General features: G+C 44.4%; 1 protein-coding gene across 1 annotated transcript in view; it reads left to right on the plus strand.

The window, feature by feature from the left end:
- The first annotated feature begins 1,225 nt into the window (after positions 1–1,225).
- Positions 1,226–22,889, plus strand: part of m1ap (meiosis 1 associated protein) — a 115,933-nt gene continuing 94,269 nt past the window's right edge. Inside the window, exons 1-4 of the mRNA XM_078555710.1 lie at positions 1,226–1,409; positions 3,780–4,027; positions 10,521–10,706; positions 22,398–22,587. Coding sequence (XP_078411836.1) covers positions 1,226–1,409; positions 3,780–4,027; positions 10,521–10,706; positions 22,398–22,587 — 808 coding nt within the window. The remainder of the gene's footprint in view (positions 1,410–3,779; positions 4,028–10,520; positions 10,707–22,397; positions 22,588–22,889) is intronic.

Below are 22,889 nucleotides of genomic sequence, written 5' to 3' on the forward strand. Positions count from 1 at the left end.
ATCTTCTAACAAGAACATTTTCATCCCAATAGTTTCATTAATAATATATAAACATATTGCTTGGCGTCTCCCAGCTAGATGCAAGATTTTATTCCCACTCTTGAATGTTTTATTCAACAGATGCAAATGTACATTTTACCTTTTAACTTCCTTACTGCTAACCTAATTAACTTCACAAATTACTGTACATCAAAGTACCCAGACTAGCTGGCATTAATCCAATTAAGACACACACAGTCAAACACATAGACACAGACCCCACTACAACTCTATTTTAAAAATAATTTCCAATAACATTATAGACATGAATAATTCTTTATGGCAGTGGTAGAGGCGGGAACCCTCACAACATTTAAGAATTACTTAGATGAACACTTGAAATGCCATAGCATACAAGGCTATGGGCCTAGTGCTGGAAAATGGGCTTAGAGTAGATAGGGGCTTGATGACTGGCGCAGACACGATGGGCCGACGGGCCTCTTTCCGAGTTGTAAAACTGTATAAATCTATGACTTATGGGTCTTATAACTATGAGATCCCAGCAAGGTGCAGAACTGCTGTTCATTCTGTGCCATTTGCCACCTGCTGCTGTTAGAGGCGGGGATGAAGGGATGGAGGGAGGTGGAATGCCTCCAAGGGGAACAGCTCTTAGAGGGCAGCTAACTCGCGACTCCAAACCTCCATCCTTCTGGGTGAATGGTCATGATTGACAAGGGATCATGTGGTTAGCCTTTCTATGCTACCAAGGCAATGGTCTCTCTGGAGTCTCGAGGGAAGTGGAGAAAAACAGAAAAGTGCTTGAGTGAGGTTTCTTGCACATGGCTTTCATTGCCCTGGTCAAAAAGCAATGTGTCTCCATGTGCATTCATGTATGAACAGCAGGAACACCCATCTCTGGGCCTCCAGGATGTCCTTTACCTAAAAGGGGCGGGATGGAGATGCCGTGTCTAGATCGAGGTCAGGCGAATAACTTAGCACTGGCTTCCTGACTTTGAGATGGAGGGAAACCTGTAAGGGACATGCTTACTTAAACTATCACTTCAATTCATTCACACACCCACTGAGGCATCGATGATGTAGGCTGCAGGCAACCTTACCTTGGTAATGACTCTCATCCAGATGAGGAGAAAGTGGGCCTGTCACCGGTTGGCACAGGGCCAGGAGGAGCAAGGGCCTGAACAACAAGAAGCAGCGGAGTCTCTAGAAGTTCAAGAGACTGGTGAACATGAACCACTGCAATGGTGAGCATTGGCCCGACCATGGGTGTATCGCTGGTAGAGATGAGCGAAAGGCAATGCCAGAGGCACCTCGTAAGCCCCAGGAAGTGGTTATTCACACCTGTAAGCTTCTCCAATACGAGCTGTGGCCACAAAGACTCTGGAGGAGTAATGCCAAGGTCCTGGGGTACAGTGAGTGAATGTCTTTCTGGGTGCCCTTTAAACATGTACTAGAACTTTTGACCTCATGAGGTAACTGTGGGATGGACAACTTCCTGCCCCACCACAAGATTCGCCAAGCTTGTCGCGGGTGCATAATTAATTAGCTCAAAAGCGTAAGATTGCGCATGTCCACCCTCTCCATCACCCAGCGGGAATCACGTGGACTATCTCGCTGGCCACCTGACTTAGTCTGCACAATGGAAAATTCCGCCCCATGTATCTATATCTTTGCAGCCTCTCTGTGTCCTCCTCACAGCTTGCATTCCCACCTAGCTTGATATCATTAGCAAATTTAGATCCATTACTCTTTGTCTCTTCTTCTAATTCATTAAAATAAATTGTAAATAACTGAGGCCCCTGCATTGATTCCTGTGGCACCCCATTAGTGACAGCCTGCTAATTAAAATGTTGATTGAAGGCACTCTTTACATGTCATCTGGATTTTCCACATGACGGACTGTCCCCTTGATGTGGCTAGAGCCCATGGATGGCATAGTGGCGGTCTCCCCATGGCATGCTAGGGTGTGGTGGAATTGCCAGATGTGCATCCTTCAAAACAGTCCAGCATGGATCCATTGGACTGCAAGAACCGCATCCACAGCGGCAGGCCATCCTGTAGAGGGATTCCCCTATCTGAATGATGGCATGGCAACTGTGGCCACAATATATTTTGTACCATTTACAAATCTTCAGAGGATACCTCCATCTGAAGGGGCCCTCGCAGTTCCCCTAACTACAGTAGCCTCACCTACGTCTTCTGATGAGACATCCAGGAACCCAAAGCCTTGGGTGCTTCCATTGGCCCTTCCAGCTGCAGAGCCTGTCCGCTATCCATAATTGAACAGGCTCCCTCTTGTTTGGCTGCCTTCTTGAAAACCTCCGGGTTCCTAACCCAGAATCCAATATATTGATTGGGAAGTAAGATTTAGCTCTTGGTCTCTTTGCTGTGTTTTTTGTATGATTGCGGTTTGAATGATCATATGTCTCCAGGATGTCCCATCAAGTTTTTCTGGATCACTATGTGCCATGACGTTTGTCATCAAGCTAAATCTGAAAGCACAAAGTATCACAGAATCACACAGTGCAGAAGAGGCCCTTTGGCCTATTGAGTCTGCACCGACACGTGAGAAACACCTGACCTACCTACCTAATTCCATTTACCAGCACTTGGCCCATAGCCTTGAATGCTATGATGTGCCAAGTGCTCATCCAGGTACATTTTAAAGGATGTGAGGCAACCCGCCTCCACCACCCTCCCAGGCAGTGCATTCCAGACTGTCACCACCCTCTGTGTAAAAAAGTTTTTCCTCACATCCCCCCTAAACCTCCTGCCTCTCACCTTGAACTTGTGTTCCCTCGTGACTGACCTTTCAACTAAGGGGAACAGCTGCTCCCTATCCACCCTGTCCATGCCTCTCATAATCTTGTACACCTCGATCAGGTCGCCCCTCAGTCTTCTCTGCTCCAACAAAAACAACCCAAGTCTATCCAACCTCTCTTCATAATCCTGAATATTAAATAATATATAGGCACACAAGCAATTACATTATAGAATCATTTACCTCCTGAGTTCAAGTAGCTGGTTCATGAATGCTTCACATTAATGTGGTCTCCTGGCCAGCCTCTCACCTTGCAGTTTCTGTAAACTTGAGCTCATGTATTATTCTGCTACCTACATTCTAACTTGTACCAAGTCCTGTTCATCCATGTGTTTGCTGACCTCTGTTGGCTTACTTTTCAACAATACCCCAATTTTAAAATTCTCGCCCTTGTTTTCAAAATTACTCGTGGACTCACCCCTCCCTTCCTCTGTAACCTCATCCAGTCCTACAATCTTTCGAGATCTCTGCACTTCTCCAATTCTAGCATCTAGCACATCCCCAATTTTAATCACTGCACTATTGGTGGACTTGCCGTCAGCTGCCTAGGCCCAAAGCCTTTACTGCTGAAACCGCTCTGCTTCACTACCCCTCTCTCCTCCTTCAACCAAGCTTTTGATCCTACCATTTTATGTGGCTCAATATCAATTTTTCTTTGATAATCCTTCAGTGAAAAGTCTTGGGATGCTTTAGAGCATTAAAAGTACTAAGTACAAGTAGTAGTTGTTACTCCTTTCCCTGATTTTTTAAAAAATTGATCTTGCTTGACTTTTGAAGCCAGTAGGAAACCTTGGTAATGAAAGAGAACAAGTCCCCACAGATTGTGCAATGTCATTGGAAACAATTTCAACACAGCACCAAAATTCCGAAAGGGGTGAAGTGTATAATATTTACAATCCTATATTGTGTTTTTCAGCTGTAGGATTGGTGGAACTATAAATACCTATTCCAATGAATTCAGAAAGGTCAGTTTCGGAAAACAGGAACAGCTTCAGTAACAAAACCAACTCTGCCATCGCTACAAGGCAACCACCCCGCATCCTTGTGGTGGATGTAACGCCTCCTTTTTGGTCAGATATTTGTACCAATCTCTGTGAAGCTCTGGAAAATTTCTTTGCTTTAGCCTGCAGTATGGGAGGGCCGCCTCGTCTGCCTTTGTTCAGTCTATATGTGGTTCACAACCAACAGGAATGTCTTCTTCCTTTTGTGGTATGTAAGATATCAAGCCAAGGCAATGCAGCTGGATTTCATTTAGTTACTTGTCATGTAATTATTCTGAAATTGTAGCTCTGCTTGAATTGAAAGTTCATAAGCCAACTCATTAACAGTAATAATGCTTGTTTGTGTCAGTTTATTAGCCAGATGATAACATATTTCACTACATAAAACCATTATTTCCAGTTGGTCAGAGGCCAGAGCAATCAATGTAAACCACAGAATTTGGCTGTGCTTTTAATATGCAAACATAAGCGAAAGTTGGGTTTTCAAGGACTTTTTGAAGTGTAATTTACTGAGAATTTACTGCTTCTAAAAAAATGTTTCTCTAAGTTTTAGTTTTTTTTCTTTCAGGGATGACAAGTTTCCTTTTAGCAAAGGATGGAGTAGTGGTATTGTCACTTGACTAGTAATCCAGCGATCCAGGATAATTCTCTGGGGACCAGGGTTTGAATCCCACCATGGCAGTTGGTGGAATTTGAATTCAATAAAAAAATCTGGAGTTGAAAGTATAATTTTCGATTGTTATAAAAACCCATCTGGTTCACTAATGTCCTTTAGGAAAGGAAATCTGCTGTCCTTACCTGGTCTGGCCTACATGGGACTCCAGACCCACTGCAATATGGTTGACTCCTTAAAATGCCCTCTGATCAAGGCCAATTAGGGATGGGCAATAAATATGCTGGCCTAGCCAGTGACGCCCACATCACATGAACAAATAACATTTTTTAAAAAGCAGCAGAGCTAAGCCTCAAAAAACACCACTAAAACAGATTTACTAGAGCTAGCACACGCAGTTTAAAACTAAGGGGTTCTCCCATTTAAGACAGAGATGAGCAGAGTTCTTTTCTCGTGAAGCTTTGGAATTCTCTTCATCAGAAAGTGGTGAATGTGGGGTCAATGAATATTTTTAAGGCAAAGGTAGATAGACTGTTGACTAACAAGTTATCGGGGGTAGGCAGGAATAGGTATGTCTTAAGTATGTCCTTGGGTATGTTCTGCCCGAAGGACAGAGGTGGCAGCACAGTGGTATACAGTTGGGAGGAAGTTGCCATGGGAGTCCTCAACATCGACTCCGGGCACCATCTAGTCTCATGGCATCAGGTCAAACATGGGCAAGGAAACCTCTTGCTCATTACCACATACCGCCCTCCCTCAGCTGATGAATCAGTGTTCCTCCATGTTGAGCACCATTTGGAGGAAGCACTGAGGGTGGCAAGGGCGCAGAATGTATTCTGGGTGGGGGACTTCAATGTCCATCACCAAGAGTGGCTCAGTAGCACCACTACTGACCGAGCTGGAAGAGCTTTAAAGGACATAGCTGCTAGACTGGTTGTGCGGCAGGTGGTGAGGGAACCAACAAGAGGGAAAAACACATTTGACGTCATCCTCACCAACCTGCCAGCTGCAGATGCATCTCTCCATGACAGTGTCAGTAGGAGTGACCATCGCATAGTTGTTATGGAGATGAACTCCGGCCTTCACATTGAGCATACCCTCCATAACGTTGTGTAGCATTACCACCGTGCTAAATGGGATAGATTTCGAACTGATCTAGCAATTCAAGACTGGGCATCTATGAGGTGCTGTGGGCAATCAGCCACAGCTGGAGTACTGTGTGCACTTCTGGTCGCCACATTATAGGAAGGATGTGATTGCACTGGAGGGGGTGCAGAGGAGATTCACCAGGATGTTGCCTGGGATGAAACATTTAAGTTATGAAGACAGGTTGGATAGACTTGGGTTGTTTTCGTTGGAGCAGAGAAGATTGAGGGACGACCTGATCAAGGTGTACAAGATTATGAGGGGCATGGACAGGGTGGATAGGGAGCAGCTGTTCCCCTTAGTTGAAGGGTCAATCACGAGGGGACATACGTTCAAGGTGAGGGGCAGGAGGTTTAGGGGGGATGTGAGGGAAAACATTTTTACCCAGAAGGTGGTGACGGTCTGGAATGCGCTGCCTGGGAGGGTGGTGGAGGCGGGTTGCCTCACATCCCTTAAAAAGTACCTGGATGAGCACTTGGCACATCATAGCATTCAAGGCTATGGGCCAAGTGCTTGTAAATGGGATTAGGTAGGTAGGTCAGGTGTTTCTCATGTGCCGGTGCAGACTTGATGGGCCGAAGGGCCTCTTCTGCATTCTGTGATTTGTGCCACACAAATGCCAGGCAATGGCCAACTCTAAGAGGAGAGAATCAAACCATCACCTCGTGACATTCAATGGCATTACCATCACAGATTTTTTTTTCATTCATTCACGAGATTGAGCTCCGCTGGCTAGGCCAACATTTATTGCCCATCCTTAGTTGCCCTCGAGAAGGCAGTAGTGAGCTGCCTTCTTGAATGTCGTCCATGTGGTTTAGGTACAGTGCTGTTAGGAAGGGAGTTCCAGGATTTTGACCCAGCGACAGCAAAAGAACGGTGATATATTTTGAAGTCAGGATGTGAGTGCCTTGGAAGGGAACTTCCAGGTAGTGGTGTTCCTATCTAGCTGCTGCCCTTGTCCTTCTAGTGGTTGTGGATTTGGAAGGTGCTGTTGAAGGAGCCTTGGTAAATTCCTGCAGTGCATCTTGTAGATGTTACACACTACTCCCACTGTGCGTTGGTGGTGGAGGGACTGAATGTTTGTGGTTGTGGTGCCAATCAAGCGGGCTGCTTTGTCCTGGACAGTGCCAAGCTCATTGAATGTTGTGGGAGATGCACACATCCAAGCAAGTGGGGAATATTCCATCACATTCCTGACTTGTGCCTTGTAGATGATGGACAAGCTTTGGGGAGTTAGGAGGTGAATTACTCATCGCATGACTCCTAGCCTCTTACCTACTCTTGTAGCCACAGTATTGATGTAGCTAGTCCTATTCAGTTTCTGGTCAATGGTAACCCCCAGGATGTTGATATTGGGGGATTCAGTGATTGTAATGCCATTGAACATCAAGAGGCGATGGTTGGATTCTCACTTGTTGCAAATGGCCATTGCCTGACACTCGTGCAGCCCGAATGTTACTTGCCACTTGTCAGCCCACGCCTGGATATTGTCCAGGTCTTGCTGCACTTGGACGTGGACTGCTTCAGTATCTGAGGAGTCATGAATGGTTCTGAATATTGTGCAGTCATCAGCAAATATCGCCACTTCTGACCTTATGATGGAAGGAAAGTCATTGATGAAGCAGCTGAAGATAGTTGGGCCTAGGACACTAGCCTGAGGAACTCCTGTAGTGATGTCCTGGAACTGAGATGATTGACCGCCAACAACCACAACTATCTTCCTTTGTGCTAGGTATGACTCCAAACAGCAGAAAGTTTTTCCCCCATTTCCCATTGACTCCAGTTTTGCTAGGGCTTCTTGATGTCACACTCGGTCAAATGCTGCTTTGATGTCAAGGGCAGTCACTCTCACCTCACCTTGGGAGTTCAGCTCTTTTGTCCATGTTTGACACAAGGCTGTAATGAGGTCAGGAGATGAGTGGCCCTGGCAGAACCCAAACTTGCCGTCAGCGGGCAGGTTATTGCTAAGCAAGTGCTGCTTGATAGCACTGTTGAATACCCCTTCCATTACTTTTCTGATGATCGATATTAGACTGATGGGTCGGTAATTGGCCGGGTTGAATTTGTCCTCCTTTGTGTGTACAGGACATACCTGGGCAATTTTTCACATGGCCAGGAAGATGCCAGTGTTGTAGCTGTACTAGAACAGCTTGGCTAGTGGCGCAGCAATTTCTGGAGCACAAGTCTTCAGTACTATAGCTGGAATATTGTCAGGGCCCATAGCCTTTGCAGTATGCAGTGCCTGTGGCCGTTTCCTGATATCACGTGGAGTGAATCAAATTGGCTGAAGAGTGGCATCTGTGATGCTGGGGACCTCCGGAGGAGTCTGAGATGAATCATCCACTCGGCACTTCTGGCTGAAGATTGTTGCGAATGCTTCAGCCTTATCTTTTGCATTGATGTGCTGGGCTCCTCCATCATTGAGGATGGGGATATTTGTGGAGTCTCCTCCTGAAGTGAGCTGTTTAATTGCCCACCACCATTCACGACTAAATCTAGCAGGACTGCAGAGCTTAATCCGATCCATTGGTTGTGGGATCGCTTAGCTCTGTCTATCACTTGCTACTTATGCTGTTTGGCACACAAGTAGTCCTGTGCAATAGCTTCATCGGGTTGACACCTAATTTTTCAGTATGCCTGGTGCTGCTCCTGGCACGCCCTCCTGCATTCTTCATTGGACCAGGGTTGATCCCCTGGCTTGATGGTAATGGTAGAGTGGGGGATATATTGGGCCAAGAGGTTACAGATTGTGTTCGAGTACAATTCTACTACTGCTAATGGCCCACAGCGTCTCATGGATGCCCAATTGCTAGATCTGTTCGAAATCTATCCCAATTAGCACAGTGGTAGTACCACACAACATGATGGAGAGTATCCTCAATGTGAAGGCGGGACTTCATCTCCACAACAACTGTGCAGTGGTCACTCCTACAGAAACTGTCATGGACAGATGCATCTGCAGCATGTTGGTGAGGATGAGGTCAATTTTGTATTTCCCTCTTGTTGGTTCCCTCACCACCTGCTACAGACCCAGTCTAGCAGCTCAGTCAGTAGTGGCGCTACCAAGCCACTCTTGGTGATGGACATTGAAGTCCCCTACCCAGAGTACATTCTGTGCTCTTTGCCACCCTCAGTGCTTCCTCCAAGTGATGTTCAACATGAAGGAACACTGATTCATCAGCTGACGGAGGGCAGTACATGGTAATCAGCAGGAGGTTTCCTTACCCATGTTTGACCTGATGCCATGAGATTTCATGGGGTCCAGAGTCGATGGTGAGGACTCCCAGGGCAACTCCCTATCAACTATATACTACCGTGCGCCATCCTTACTGGGTCTGTCCTGCCAGTGGGACATTATCTGTAAGGTATGATTCCGTGACAATGTCAGGCTGTTGCTTGACTAGGCTGTGAGACAGCTCTCCCAATTTTGGCACTAGCCCCCAGATGTTACTGAGGAGGACTTTGCAGGGTTGACAGGGTTGTAATTGCCATTGTCGTTTCCAGTGCCTAGGTCGATGCCAGGTGGCCCATCCGGTTTCATTCCTTTTTTGTGACTTTGTAGCAACTGAGTGGCTTGCTGGGCCATTTACAGAGGGCACTTAAGAGTAAACCACATTGCTGTAGGCCAGATGTCCAATGTAGGCTAGACCAGGTAAGGACATTAGTGAACCAGATGGGTTTTTACAACAATTGACAATGGTGATCATTAGACATTCAATTCCATATTTTTTATTGAATTCAAATTCCACTACCTGTCATGGTGGGATTCAAACCCAGGTCCCCAGAGCATTACCCTTGGTCTCTGGATTAGCAGTCCAGTGACAATACCACTACACCATCACCTCCCCAACTATTAAGATCTTAGGGGTTACCGTCATCCAGAAACTGAACTGGACTAGCCATATAAATACTGAGGCTTCAAGAGCAGCTCAGAGGCTAGGAATCCTGCGACGAGTAACTCATCTCCTGGCTCTCCAAAGCCTGTCCAATATCTACAAGGCACAAGTCAGGAGTGTGATGGAATACTTCCCACTTGCCTGGATGAGCGCAGCTCCCACAACACTCAAGAAGCTTGGCATCCTGGACAAAGCAGCCCTGATTGGCACCCCATCCACAAACATTCACTCCTTCTACCATTGACGCACAGGAGCAGCAGTGTTTACCGTCTACAAGATGCACTGCAGGAATTCACCAAGGCTCCTTAGAAAGCACTTTTTAAACCCATGATCACTATTATCTGGAAGAACAAGGGCAGCAGCTGGATGGGAACACCACCACCTGGAAATTCCCATCCAAGTTACTCACCATCCTGGCTTGGAAATATATCGTCGTTCCTTCACTGTCGCTCAGGCAAAGTCCTGGAACTCCCTTCCTAATGGCACTGTGGGTGTACCTATGCCACATGAACTGCAGCGGTTCAAGAAGGCAGCTCACCATCACCTTCTCAAGGGCAACTAGGGATGGGCATTAAATGATGGCCCAGCAAGCGAAGCCCTCATCCCATGAATGAATAAAAAAGTGAATGAGGAACATTATTAAGAAAACATACATAGCAGTAGCAGATCTGTAGGGCTCAGAAAAGCTCAACAAGAATGATGTAATAACAATTCAGTGTTTTTAACTTAGCTAATGTGGCACAGTATTCAGTTAAGGTTTTGAAAATTCAAATTATCCACCATTCTAAGACAGATTTTTTCCACGTTTAATTGCCACAGGGAGGGGAGTAAAAAGATAAGGCAAGTAATTTCAAACCACTTCTAACTTTAGGAGTGGCATTACTAGCAGAACACTTGCTCTCCTGGAGGAGAAACATCAAAAGAATAGGGGCTAATCTAAATTATGTACAAAAATTACATGGAGACTTATATCCTGGACTGTCACTTGACATTATTGGTGCATGATTGGGTAGTACTTTAATACGTAACATCTTTTTCTGCTGCAGCAAGTGAAAGGAAACTTTCCCAGGCTCCAATCTTGTGTTGCTGAATTGAGGTCAATGCCAAAAGAAGGTTGCATACGTGAAAAGCCAAGCTCTTTAAAACATGCTGTGGAGGATGGCCTCTTGCAGTTTAAACAGTACATGAGGCATGTGACAGTGGGAGGATCACTTAATAGTTGCTCAGTGGAGGTAAAACATATTTACATTTGCTATAAATGAGTTTTATTGTCTTACAGCTGGTTGCCATCTCATAAATATTGCAATTGTATATTTTGTTAAAAGGGGAAACTGACATTTTAAAATTTGCCTCACTTATATTATGACCAGTAAAATCTCCCATGAGATTGATCATGGCGAGTCGAATGATCTGTCTTTTATAACAGTAGGGCTGCTTATTCCATTTAGGGAATAACATCAGAGCAACTGATCTACAGTGAATGAATACCAGTAAATCAAATTCCACTTTTATTAAATGGTATTCTGCGACTTTTCCTGATTCTGTGGGGGATTGGATTGCACAATTCTGTCAATTATTCTGTAAAATGTGATCATCTTTTTGTATTGCTTTACCTACGTATTTTTTTAAAGCTAAGAATACACAGCTAGGTGGTATACAAGAAGCACAAAATGGAGGGAGATCTACCTTTGGCAGAATCCCTGAAACATGGAATAAGTGGCTAAAAAACAACCTTTATGTTGTTTAATGGGATTTCCCTATAAGAGAACACCCAAAAAATTAAATCATTTACAACTAGGACATACTCAAACAACTAGGAGTCTACCACGATGTCAATGATGGGATTTCTGCCAATCTTATACAAAAATTATGGCAGTAGATTGGCAAAACACATGGAAATTCTTTCCCCTGGTATTAAGCAGTATTGGGGAAGGGGAATGATGTTTCTTTGTACATTGCCCTTAGGTATCATTAGGCATACCCTGGACTTTGATAGGACTCGGGGGATGGCCTTAAGTTCTTGGAACAGTCATGAGCTTAGTTAGGCGTGGGGTGGCACTGGGCCCTAGATTTTGACAGTTACTGCAGTGTGGCTGCTGGAGTTTGGCAAAGTGGGGACATATGAACATAAGAAATATGATCATGGTTGATCTTCAATCGCAACTCAACTTTCCCACCCCTTCCTCAGATCCCTATATTCCCTTAGTGCCCAAATATTTATCAGCCCTAGTCTGAAATATTCTCACAAACTGACCACCACAATCCACTGAGGTAGAGAATTCCAAAGATTCACAACCCTTTGAGTGAAGAAACTTCTCATCTCAGTCCTAAATGGCCAACTCCTTATCCTGAGACTATGCCCACTAGCTCTATACTGTCCAGTCAGTGGAAATGACTTTCAACATCTACCCTGTCAAGCTCTCGAAGAATTTTATACATTCCAGTAAGATCATGTCTCACTCTTCTAAATTCCAGAAAATATAGATGTATTTTGCTCAATCTGTCCTCACATGACAGCCCTCTCATCCCAGGAATAAATCTAGTGAACCTTTGTTTACAACCACCTCTAAAGCAAGTATATCCTTTCTTATGTCTTATCAAAGCCCTGTATAATTAAAGAAAGACTTCCTTATTCTTACACTCCAAACCCCTTGCAACAAAAGCTAAGATACCATTTGCCTTCTTAATAACTTCCTCTGATTCATATACAAGGACCTCCAAATCCTTTTGCATGCCAAACATTTTACAGTTTCTCACCTTTTAAAATATATTCTGACTGTTAGTTCTTCCTACCAAAGTGAAGAATTTCCCTCTTCCCTTCAGCCGCTTTCTTGCCCAATCACTCGATTAGTCTATATTCCTTCGCAACTTCTTTACATCCTCCTCACAGCTTCTTTTTCCACCTAGCTTTGAATCATCAGCAAACTTTGATATATTACACTAGGTCCCCTCACTTAAACCATATTATAAATAGCTGAAGCCCAAACATGGATCCTTGCGCACTCCACTGGTTACACCGTGCCAACCCAAGAATGACCCATTTACCCCTAAGGCTGGATTTTGCAGGGTGCCATGTTTCCCATCCCACCAACTCAAGTCAGGCGGCAGCCCACCAACGAAAAAGATAGCTTCCCCGCAGCTATTTTCCACTTAATGAGGCATTAATTAGCTCATGGCAAGACTTCTACCCCCATCTGGGGAGGAGGTGCCACCTTAGAGAGCTTCTGGCAAATCTGATTAGAGAGCTCTCTAGTCCCAACAGTGCCAAGCTGGAGCGGTGGCCCCTGCTGCCGGCCCCTAAAGATGAGGAGGTTATGGAGGCCACGCTAAAAGTATGTCCAGGGTATCAGCAGGGCCTGGCTGCCAGGCCCTAGCGAGGAGGTAAGTGAGGGGGATTAGGTGGCAGGTTTGAGAGGCCAGGGTGGGAGGGTTAAAGGAACCCAGAAGGGGTTTCCTCCGATGGGTACAAGAGACCCTCAAAGGAAGGTTCCACCCTGCCCCCTTGGCCGACACCAGTCCACCCAGCAAAAACTGCCAGGCTACACACTTTGCCTCCCCCTGCCGTGGGTAAAATATTGCCACGGGTGGGATGAGGCACTTAAGTGGTCATTAATTGTCCACTTAAGGACCTCAATAATTGTTCACTTAAGGGCCTCAGTAGGCCCAAAGGTGTGCAGGCTGCCTGGTGTCTCAGACCTCTCCCCGCCAACATGGTAAAACTGGAGAGAGGTGGCGCAGTGGGCAGGTCATGCACTTCATTTTACGAGCCGCCCGCCTTCAAACCTGTTGGCAGGGGAGCCGAAATTCCAGCCCCTATTCTCTAATTCTGTCCTTTATCCAATTCTTAATCCATGCTAATATTTCTGAAAAAAAGATTTTTGTTGAAACTTTCGATCTTGCACTCATCAGGACAATTCGCAAGAATACCAATATATGGGAAACGACAAATTTATACCGCATGAGAAGTCAGTGCTGATAGGTTAGCAAGTGGACTCTGATTGGTAGATGTGTTGCCATGGAAAATGCACCAGTTGATGGTGACTGACAAACACTTTTTGAAATTTAACCAGGCAACTTGACTCTGATTGGTCCGATTTGCCCTGAGGAATGAACCAGCGAATGGCTGTCACTTATTTTGTTTAGCTGAAACAGTTGTGTGTGCATATTCTCACTGTCTGCAAAGATCAGGGCCCTGTGTATTAATATATGTAGCTTCCAGTACACGCAAGTGCACCACATTGCGAGATCAACTGACAATCTTAAATTGGTTGTCAGTGTAATTCTTAGCGCAGTGAGGATTATTTAGCAAATGTTTTTCAATTGTGGAATCATACCTAATGTTGGACACTGTGTTCTGAGCTTTGCAAGCACGGGCTGGTTGGGTGCGGTCTGTACTTTGCCCGTTGCAAAAAGCGGAAGGGTCATGCTGTTTGATACGATCCGCCAATCTTTGGGATGATGGCCTACATACCTAGCATCACACTGGCACTGAAATTCATATACCACATTACTCATTTGCATGATAGGCAGGTTTTTAGCTTGACGGCAGCATCCTGTTAGTGGTGAATACCACTTGTGTTGCTACTGCATAGGAGCAGCATGAAACAGCTAGCTTTCCTGTTACTCAAATTTTTGAGATACCTTGCCCCTCCAGGGTAATCTGAGGAAGACTGGGCACTTTTCAGGGCCGGAAGTGGCGGCCTTAGGCCCGTTCATGAGTTTGCACAACATACAGCACAAAATGACCTCATCAAATGAATCAAGTTAATTAAATGAGTAATTAAATTAAGTTAACTAATTAACATAAGTAACAATGGCAGGACAGGTGTTATGTTGCAGTTGTGGAATGTGGGAGCTTTTGGACACCAAGGGAATCCATGACGAACACATCTGCAGAATGTGTAAGCAGCTAGAGGAATTCTGGATCAGGATTATTGATCAGGAAGCCAAACTGCAGAAACTGTGCAACATAAGGGAGGGGGACAAATACCTGGACACTTTGTTCCAGAAGACGGTCACGCCTGTTAGAACAGGTTCAGCAGTGCGGGACAGGAGGATGTGACAGTGAGTGAGGCAGATAAAGGGACCGAGCAGGCAGTTGTGGAGGAGCCTCAGACTATGCAATTGTCAAGCAGGTTTGTGGTGCTCACAGCCTGTGTGGACGAAAATGAAATCTGCAAGGTGGATGAGTAGGCTGGCTATGGCACCATGATACAGGAAGCCGTTCAAGCAGGGAGGGCAAACAGGAATGTAGTGATAGTAGGGGGCAATATAGTGAGGGGGATTGACACTGTTCTCTGCAGCAAAGAGAAAGAGTCCAGAAGGCTGTGTTGTCTGCCCGGTGCCAGGATTCAGGACATCTGCTCAGGGCTGGAGAGGAACTAGCAGTGAGAGGGGCAGGATCCAGTCGTCGTGGTCCATGTAGGTACCAATGATGTAGGCAGGACAAGGAAAGAGGTTCTGCATAGTCAGTATGAGAAGCTTGGCACTAAATTGAAAAGCAGAACCTCAAAAGTAATAATCTCTGGATTATTACCTGAGCCACATGCAAATTGGCATAGGGCAAGGAAGATTAGAGTGATGAATGAGTGGCTCAAAGACCGGCGTGGGAGAAGTGGGTCCCAGTTTGTGGGGCGCTGGAACCAGTACTGGGGAAAGTGGGGACTGTACAGTTGGGACAGTCTCACCTGAACCATGCTGGGACGATTGTTGCATAACTAGGGAAGTAGAGAGGGCTTTAAACTAAACAAGGCCGGGCGAGGGATCAGCTTTGGTAGATGTGGCAAATCAAAGGGTAGATTCAAGGCAGGAGACCATAATAGTAATATAGGAAATGCGGGTCATAGAATAAGAGGAAGGGGCGGAGAGATAAAACCTAAGAATACAACAATAGTCAAGACTAGATGTTACAAAGGTAACAAAAAGACAAAGCTAAAGGCTCTATATCTGAATGCATGTAGCATTGATAGCAAAGTAAATGAATTGATAGCGCACGTTGAAGTAAATAAATAGGATCTGAGAGCCATTACGGAGATGTCACTGCAGGATTGGGTCCTGAATATTGAGGGGTATATGACATTCAAGAAGAATAGGAAGCTGGGCAATGGTGGAGGGGTAGCACTGTTGATCAAGGATGGCATTGGTGCAATAGTTAGAGTTGACCTTGGTTCAGGAAACCAGGATGTAGAATCAGTTTGGATGGAGATGAGGAGTAGTAGGGGAAAGAAATCACTAGTGGGAGTGATCTACAGGCCCCCTAACAGTCAAGAAATATTGGGTGCTTGTGATAAAGGGACAGCAATAATCATGGGTGAATTTAACCTACATATAAACTGGAAAAATCAGGTTGGCAATAGCCTGGATGAGGAGTTCATATAATGCTTTCGAGATCGTTTTTTTTCGAGCAGCATGTTCTGGACTCAACCAGAGGGCAGGTTATATTAGACTTGGTATTGTGTAATGTGACAGGATTAATTAATGACCTCAGAGTGAAGACACCCCTAGGTAGCAGCAACATGTTTGAGTTTTACATCTGGTTTGAATGGGAGAAGAATGGGTCGAAGACTGATATTTTAAACTTAAGTAAGGGCAACTATGTAGGCATGAAAACTGAGATAACTGAAGTGAACTGTGTAAGTAGGCTAGGGGATAGGTCAACAAAGAAGCAGTAGCAGACGTTTAAGGGGATATTTCAGAATACTCAAAATAAGTGTATTCCTACTATGAAGAAAAATTCTAAGGGGAGGACACACCATCCATGGTTAACTAAAGAAGTTAAGGAAAGCATCAAACTTAAGGAGAAACCTGGAGAAAGATGCAGGTCAGATGATAGGTCAGAATATAAAGAATGGCAGAGAATGACTGAAAGGTTAATCAGGAGAAAGGAATTAGAGTATGAGAGGAAGCTAGCTAGAAATGTAAAAACAGAAAACCAAAGTTTCTACAGGTAATTAAAAAGGAAAGTAAAGTGCATGTTGGTCCTCTAGAAAGTGACAATGGGGAGTTAATAATAGATAATAAGGAAATGGCGGATGAAATGAACAAATATTTTGTTTCTGTCTTCACTATAGAGGATACAAAAAAATTTCCAGTAATGTCTGTAAATCAGATGGTGGAAGGGCGAGGGGAACTGGTGAAATTATAATCACTAGGGAAACAGTACTGTGCATACTGATGGAGTTGTGGGCTGACAAGTGTCCAGGTCCAAATGGACTTCATCCTAGGGTCTTAAAAGAGATGGCTAATGAGGTAGGAGCTGCATTGGTGTTAATTTTCCAAAATTAGTGATATTCTGGAAAGGTTCCATCAGACTAGAAAGTAGCAAATATATCCCATAAGACCATAAAATGTAGGAGCAGAAGTAGGCCATTCGGCCCATTGAGTTTGCACCGCCATTCAGTGAGATCATGGCTGATCTGATAATCCTCAGCTCCACTTTCCTGCCTATTCCCCATAGCCCTTAACCGAATAAAAATCTGTCCATCTCGGCCTTAACAACCCAGCTTCCACAACTCTCTGGGGTAAAGAATTCCACAGATTCACTACCCTGTGAGAGAAGAAATTCCTCCTCATCACTGATTTAAATGGGTGCCCCCTTACTGTGAGATTATGCCCTCTGGTCCTAGACTCTCCCACAAGAGTAACAACCTCTCAGCATCTACCCTGTCAAGCCCCCCTAAGAATCTTATATGTTTCAATAAGGTCGTCTCTCATTCTTCTAAGCTCCAATGAGTACAGGGCCAACCTACTCAACTTCTTCTCATAAGAAAATCCCTCCATGGTCTATGTGAACCTTCTCTGGACTGCCTCCAATGTCAGTATAGCTTTCCTTAGATAAGGGGACCAAAATTGTTCACAGTACTCTAGGTGTGGTCTAACTAGTTAACTAGTGCCTTGTATAATTTTTGCAAGACTTCCCTATTTTTATAAAAGCAAAAATTGCACCTCTACACAGATGCTGCCAGACCTGCTGAGTTTTTCCAGGTATTTTTGTTTTTGTTCCCTATTTTTATACTCCATTCCTTTTGAAATAAAGGCCAACGTTCCATTTGCCTTCCCTATTACCTGCTGAACTTGTATGTTAGCTTTTTGGGATTCATGCACAAGGACTCCCAAATCCCTCTACGCTGCAGCCTTCTGCAGTCTTTCTCCATTTAAATAATATTCAGCTCCTCTATTCTTCCTGCCAATGTGCATAACTCTCACATTTTCCTACATTATATTCCATCTGCCAAGTTTTTGCCCACTCACTTAACCTGTCCAAATACCTCTGTAGACTCCTTGTGTCATCCTCACCACTTGCCTTCCCACCTATTTTTGTGTCATCCGCAATCTCGGCGATAGTACATTCACTTCCCTCATCTAAGTCATTGATATATATTGCAAATAGCCCAGCACTGATCCCTGTGGCACTCCACTAGTTACATGTTGCCATCCCAAAAATACCCCCCTTATCCCAACTCCCACAGCAGTTTAGAAGAGTACGGGATAACTTGATGTATATAAGATCCTGAATGGCATTGACAAGCTGGACGTGGAAAGAATGTTTCATCTTGTGGGTGAGTCCAGAACTAAGGGTCACTGTTTTAAAATTAGGGGTTGCCCTTTTAGGACAGAGATGGGGAGAATTTTTTTCTTTCAGAGGGTCGTGCGACTTTGGAACTCTCTGCCTCAGGTGTTGAAGTGTTGGAGGCAGGGTCATTGAATATTTTTAAGGTGGACATGGATAGATTTTTGTTTGGCAAGGAAATCAAAGGTTATTGAGGGTAGATGGGAATGTGGGATTCGAAATATTAACGGATCAACCATGATTTTATTGAATGGCAGAGCAGGTTTGAGGGGCCAAATGGCCTACTTCTTCTGCTATTTCATATGTTTGTACGGAGTACTGTGTAGGGTATTGGTCTCCTGATTTAAAGGAGGGATGTAAATGCATTAGAAGCAGTTTAGAGAAGAGTTACTAGACCTCCCTAACAGCACTGTAGGTGTACCTACACCACATGGACTGCAGCAGTTCAAGAAGGCAGCTCACCACCACCTTCTCAAGGGCAATTAGGGATGGGCAATAAATGCTGGCCTAGCCAGTGACATCCACATCCCATGAATGAATTTAAAAAAACTAATAGCAGGAATGTCTTATGAGAAAAGGTTGGACAGGCTAGGCTTGTATCAGCTGGAGTTTAGAGGTATAAGAGGCGACTTGACTGAAACCTTTTAAGATCCTGAGAGGGCTTGAAAGGGTGGATGTGGAGAGGATTGTCCTCTTGTGGCAGAGCCTAGAACTAGGGGTCACTGTTTAAAAATAAGAAATCGCCCATTTAAAACAGAGATTAGGAGAAATATTTTTCTTTCAGAGTCTTTGGAACTCCCTTCCTCAAAAAGCAATGGGAGCAGAGCCTTTGAATATTTTTGAGGTACAGCTAGATAGATTCTTGATAAACAAGAGGGTGGAAGGTTATTGGGGGTAGGCGGGAGGTTACAACCTGATTCATGACCTTATTGAATGGCGGAGCAGGCTCGAGGCGCCGAGTGGCCTACTCCTGCTCCTAATTCATATGTTCGTATGTAACCAGTTCCCACCAACATCCTGCCTGGTAACTAACACAAAGCAGTCTTTTCCTCTGTTTTGCACAGCAGCAGCTGTTTCTGTCTCCCTCTCTGGGTCCATGATTATGAGCTCTGTGACCAGAAAGACTAGGTACTCCTCTTTATCAAGATGTAAAACCTATCACTTGATTTTAAATAGGTTTTGCCCTGGGCCTCTTTCCCCATGACAACCAAATCACATGGGGCCTTTCTCCAGGCAGAGTTTATCGATGATCTCACCATTCCCCATTCAGAACATTTTGTTTCACCTGAAATTAAAGAAGACAGTTTACAACATATTTCTTATAAAGTCTCGCATTTGTAACAGCTGGCAAGATCAAAATTAATTGCTCATCTCTAAATGCTTATGAATTTATAATGCAAAATCATAGACACAAACAAGTGTGACAGAATGTGATAGTAGGATAGTAGGGCTGAAAAAAGCAGATATAAGGGGTTTTTTTAGAGGTGGGGCGGTAGTACTGATTAGGGAAGACAGTGTTGTTTTGAAAAGAGAGGATCTCCTTGAAGGACAGAATCATTTGGTTAGAGTTGAGAAACAAGAATGGTATGATCACACTACTAGGGGCATTTTAGAGACCTCCAAATAGTGAGAGAGATAGAGGAGAAAATCTGGAGAGTAATCACAGAGAGGCATAAGAACTACAGGGTGGTAATATTGTGGGAACTTTAGGTGCATCTGGTGCTGTTCCTGCCATATTCTCCTCATTGATCTCCTGGCTTGATAGTAATGGTAGGTTGAGGGAAATGCCGGCTCATGAGGTTACAGATTTGCGGCTGAGTACAGTTCTGCTGCTGTTGATGGCCCAGAGCACCTCATCTGGTAGACATGTTCTGAGTCTATCCCATTTAGCACAGTGCTAGTGCCAAACTACTACTACTGGGCTATCCTCAGTGTAAAGATGAGACTTTATCTCCACAATGACTGTGCAGTGGTCGCTCCAACCAATACTTTCAAGGACAGATGCAACTTCAAAGCTACATTGGTAGTTGGTTTTCTCACCACCTGGCACAGACCCAGTCTGGCGGATATGTCCTTCAGGACTCAGCCAGCTCAGTCAGTAATGGTGCTACTGAGCCACTCTTGGTGGTGGGAATTGAAGTTGAAAAAAAACATATTGTGCCCTTGTTACCCTCAGTTCTTCTTCCAAGTGGTGTTCAACATGGAGGAGTACTGATTCATCAGCTGAGCGGGGCAATAGGTGTAACCAGCAGGAGGTTTATTTTTCCATGTTGGACCTAATACCATGATGGTGATGGAGGAGTCTGGGACACTGGCAATAAGGTATGATCCTTTGAACATAACTATGTCAGGCTGTTGCTTGACTAGTCTGTAGGAAAGCTGTACCAATTTTGACATAAGTCCCCAGATGTTAGTAAGCAGGACTTTTCAGTGTTGACAGGGCAGGTGTGCCTTTGTTGTTTCCAGTGTCTAGGCCGATGCCAGGTGGTTCTGTTCCAAGGAAAACAACCCCAACCTATCCTCATAGCTAAAATTTCCCAGTCCTGGCAACATCCTCGTAAATCTCTGCATACATGTATTTCCTGCACTGTGGTGACCAAAACTGTACACAGTCCTCAAGCTATGTTTGAACTGATGTAGCATACAGTTCTAGCATAACCTCCGTGCTCTTATATTCTATGCCTCAGGTAATAAAGGAAAGCATGGTATTTGCCTTCTTAACCACCTTATCGACCTGTCCTGCTATCTTTAAGGATCTCTGGGCATACAATCCAAGGTCTGTTCTTTTACACTGCTCAGTATCCTCCCATTTATTATGTATTGCCTTATTACACTTCCCAAAATGTATTACCTCATATTTCTCCAGAGTGAACTTCATTTTTAACTTTTCTGCCCAACTGACTACATCGTTTATATCTTCCTGCAGCCTAAAGGCTTTCCTCCTACACTGACAATTCTTGTATGATCTGCAAACTTCTTTCATATGCCCCCTATGTTTGAGTCTAAATCATTAATATAAACTTCAAAAAGCAAGAGACTGAATACTGAGCCATGTGGAACCCCACTGGTAACAGCCTTCCAGTCACAAAAACATCCGTCAACCATTTCTCTTTGTTTCCTGCCACTAAGTCAGTTTTGGATTCAATTTGCCACTCTCCTGTGGATCCCGAGGGCTTTAACTTTTTTGACCAGCCTGCCATGTGAGACATTGTCAAAAGCTGTGCTAAAATCCATGTAGACCACATCGAACATATTTCCCTCTCCATTCCTACTTGTCACCTCCCCAAAATACTTATGGGTTCCACCATATTTTCTGAAGGCGGAGACTCATACTAGGTATTGGTAACAGCCCTCCAATGTCACATCCAAGTTTGCATTCCTACAGTGCAGATTTAACTAATGAGAGGATGCAGGCGATTCTATCATGGACAGCATTACAACTAAGGCCAACCATTCCCTGTTTCTCATTAACACATACTTACTTTCCACGATGGGCCCCTGAACAACTGATTGCTACACCCACTTTCACCACCTCCCTTGCTTAGAGACTGTAAAACCAGCATTCCATCTAATCCTGCGAGTTAAAATTATCCCGATTGAATCTAGTAATTTAAGTTGCCCTGGCAGCCTAATGAGTTAAAGGCACCACCTGCGGCATATAAATCTGAGAGGCTCAAAGTAGATACAAAAAGTAGATACAGAAAAACACACAGCAGCATCTGTGGAGAGAACAGATCCTTGGTCTGTGCTGGGTGAGCCCATAACAGCCAAGGTGGCTATTGGGCACTGCAACAACCACGTTGCCCTTAATCTAGCAAAGTTGAGCAAATCAGGCAGATGTGTCACTCCTGCGGCAACGTTTGCATGTGTGAATGTGGGATGATAACAAGATTGGCCTCACCTGTAATGCTGGAATAATTTGATGAAGTTCTCCTTCAAACCTCACACATGAGGTGTCAGCTGTGGCTCAGTTCATAGCACCCTCGCCTTTGAATCAGAGGGTTGTGGGTTCATGTCCCACTCCCGGAAACCAAGAACTGTGATTGTACTCGAAAGAGTTGCAATCTGTGACTGTTGATAACTCGAAAGAGTTTCAAACCTCACAATGAAGGATGGTCAGTTGGGTTCTGGAGCATAGCCAGCACCCATGGAATTACATCCCTTAATGCCCTCAGGAGGTGATGAGAAAATTTGAGGAGGAAAATCATGAAACCAAATAATTGAAAGTAGTGATTAAATGCAGTTGCAGAAAACCATGTGCAAGAGCAAAGGTTGTTAGTACTCATTCAGCCGAAAAATGTTAATGAATTAAACATTGAATTTTAATAACCTTTGTCTATTTCTATCCTTTCAGATTACAGTACTCACCAGCCAGCCTGGGAAGTATGTGGTGAAGCAACTAGAGTCAGGTCTCAGTGAAACAGATTTAGTCAGCGTTAGGCGGTTGCAGGTACTGCATATCTCTAGATGTAACCCAGCGGAATTGATGGACATGACGTGGGACACACAGTCAGCCTTATCTAGCGAAGAAAATAACTCTGATGGTTTGTACTTACAGCAATTGGAATCTTTTTGCTTAAGCGGTGGGCTTTTTGTTTATAGTTTTTTCTATCCTATCAAATTGTTAAACTAAGTAATTCAGCAAACAGTGATCAAACTTGTGACCTTGCTGGTTTGCACAGCTGAGCAGCACATTGTTGATGCATTTGCACACTCAGCTACCAGAGAAGCTCAATGTACTGATTCAGTTATCTTTACCACCTACCTATGACATAATGGGGTAGATTTTGACTTGGGGCAGAATTCCACCCCCCACCCCCCCTGTTGGGGTTGTGCGGGAGCGGGC

The sequence above is a fragment of the Cetorhinus maximus genome, chromosome 1, assembly GCF_964194155.1.
Source record: "Cetorhinus maximus chromosome 1, sCetMax3.hap1.1, whole genome shotgun sequence".
Classification (NCBI taxonomy): Eukaryota; Metazoa; Chordata; class Chondrichthyes; order Lamniformes; family Cetorhinidae; genus Cetorhinus; species Cetorhinus maximus.